General features: G+C 42.8%; 1 protein-coding gene across 1 annotated transcript in view; it reads left to right on the top strand.

The window, feature by feature from the left end:
* The first annotated feature begins 295 nt into the window (after positions 1–295).
* The window catches only part of LOC112119300 (mitochondrial glycine transporter), a 12,332-nt gene continuing 10,592 nt past the window's right edge, over positions 296–2,035 (top strand). The window contains exons 1-2 of the mRNA XM_026646057.1: positions 296–602; positions 1,232–1,308. Coding sequence (XP_026501842.1) covers positions 1,240–1,308 — 69 coding nt within the window. The 5' untranslated portion in view covers positions 296–602; positions 1,232–1,239. The remainder of the gene's footprint in view (positions 603–1,231; positions 1,309–2,035) is intronic.

The raw sequence follows: 2,035 nt of genomic DNA, 5'->3' as shown, positions 1-2,035 counted from the left end.
CTGTTGCTTAGAAATTTTTCAACTGAAAATTTATCCCAGCAAAAACTGGGGTTGTCTTTAAAACGATTTTTTTTCCAGGAAAATGTAATGTTCAATTAAATTTTTTTTTTTTTTTAGTGTTATGGCAAATTTTGAAACAAAATTAAAACATTTTCTTTTGTTTTGTTAAATTGAATTTTTTTGTCATACTTACTGCAGTACTCAGCGTTAACCGGCTGGTGTCATCCAAGTGCTGCAGCAGGAGTGACTCCGGCATGGAGCGTGAAGCTGGCTTTATCACGCCGGAAGCCGACTGGCTGCCAATACGCAGCTCCGGCTCAGGGATCTTACGTTGATTCAGAGGAGGCTGACATGACAGAGCTGTTATAACGACACTCTCCTGTATACACCCACCAACACAAGGAAGAGCAAAGTGAGCAACCTGGAAGCACGCGGGGGGAAAAGACTAGCAATCTGGCATTTCCTGGAAAGCAGAATGCAAACTGTCGCTAGCAGCCTGTATGCGGACTACTAACGAAAGCCCAGCCACTACCGTGTTAGGTGTTGCTGTTGTGGAAATGCATATGTAATATCACACAAACTAGGATTCCTGGAGTTTCAAGGTGAATATAGCCATTTGTTTTGTTGTAAAATCTGACCTCGGAAAGGCCAGGTAAAGATTGGGAAGGAGCACTTGAGGAGATAAGCGTTTGGGTAACCCTCTGTGGGAAGTATTCTAAACCAAGAAGGATTTACAAGAATTTCAATACAAAGACACCTCATGGGGGTGGAACTGCTTAATGAGGGAGGAAATAACCAGATGGGAAAGAAACTACAAAGAGCGGAAAAGGCCGAGAAATCAAGGAACTTTGTGTGCGCGCGTGTGCTAAGTATATATTTAAATACCGTGTTAACAAAGAGAGTAAAATAGTTCCCATTTTTCAGCGTAGTTTCTATTTTTTCTGGCAAAGCCGAAATGCTTTGTTTTCCTATTTTGCTCTTGAATTGCGGATGTGCCTTTTTTCTTAAAAAAAAACCCCACCACCAAATGTGACTTAAGTTTGGAATTAACTGGCTCCTCCCAGATGTGAAGAGGATTTATCAGAAATTATGATCACTTAAACTCTCACAAACCTTGTTTGCTTGCTGGCCCCTGTCAGACCCAGTTCTTTCCTATCTCCAGGAAGGAGCGGGTGGGAGAAACATCTGTTTAACTATTTATAAAACATCATCCCGTCATTTCTGTGTCCAGCTTCTTAAATGATCCAGAAAACGAGGCCTCCGCTACTCCAGTCTCAAGATGTAGGAGACAAGATGGAAACACTAATGGTAAGGAAATGGAAATGGGTGATGGGTGTGGTTTTGTTTGAATGCCACAATCCCTGGAATTGATGTCCTATCATCCTGAAAAACCCAGTGTATATTTGTCCCTTTAAGAGTCAGCTTTGCATGCTTGTGTTGGGCATTGCAGGATTTTTCTAACTGGAAACTGAGCGAGTTCATGTAGAGAAATTCAGTCTTTTCAGTTCAGAAGAGATCACACTGGGGTTGTTGCATGGTGGGGCTGCAGTTCGGTATTACAGGTTGCATGGCTTACAGTGGGGAGCAGTGCTGAGTGTTGTACGTGTGTAGAGAGGGTATGCAATATGTGCAAGGCTGCACCATGACTGGAGTCAGAGAACTTGTGTCTCATATGGTGGAGTGCAATTGGTGTGCCTGGTATTGGGATGCAGTAGGAGAACTGCATGGCATACAGAAAGGGGCAGTGCAGAGCAGTGGAGGTTGTATAGCAATGAGTTACAATACCACGGGGAGTATATGGTATATAATGGGGATAAGTCCAATTAAATGTCTTGTAGAGGCTGCATGGCACATAGTGAGGCTTTGAAGCATACTAATAATGTATTGGGGATTGCAAGGTATAGCATGGATGGGAAGTTTCAGAGTAGCAGCCGTGTTAGTCTGTATCCGCAAAAAGAACAGGAGTACTTGTGGCACCTTAGAGACTAACAAATTTATTAGAGCATAAGCTTTCGTGGGCTACAACCCACTTCTT

Source organism: Terrapene carolina, unplaced genomic scaffold, assembly GCF_002925995.2.
Source record: "Terrapene carolina triunguis isolate 2854851 unplaced genomic scaffold, T_m_triunguis-2.0 Scaffold34021, whole genome shotgun sequence".
Lineage (NCBI taxonomy): Eukaryota > Metazoa > Chordata > Testudines > Emydidae > Terrapene > Terrapene triunguis.
The sequence above is the reverse complement of the archived record's forward strand: the minus strand, read 5'-3'. Positions and strand labels throughout refer to the sequence as shown.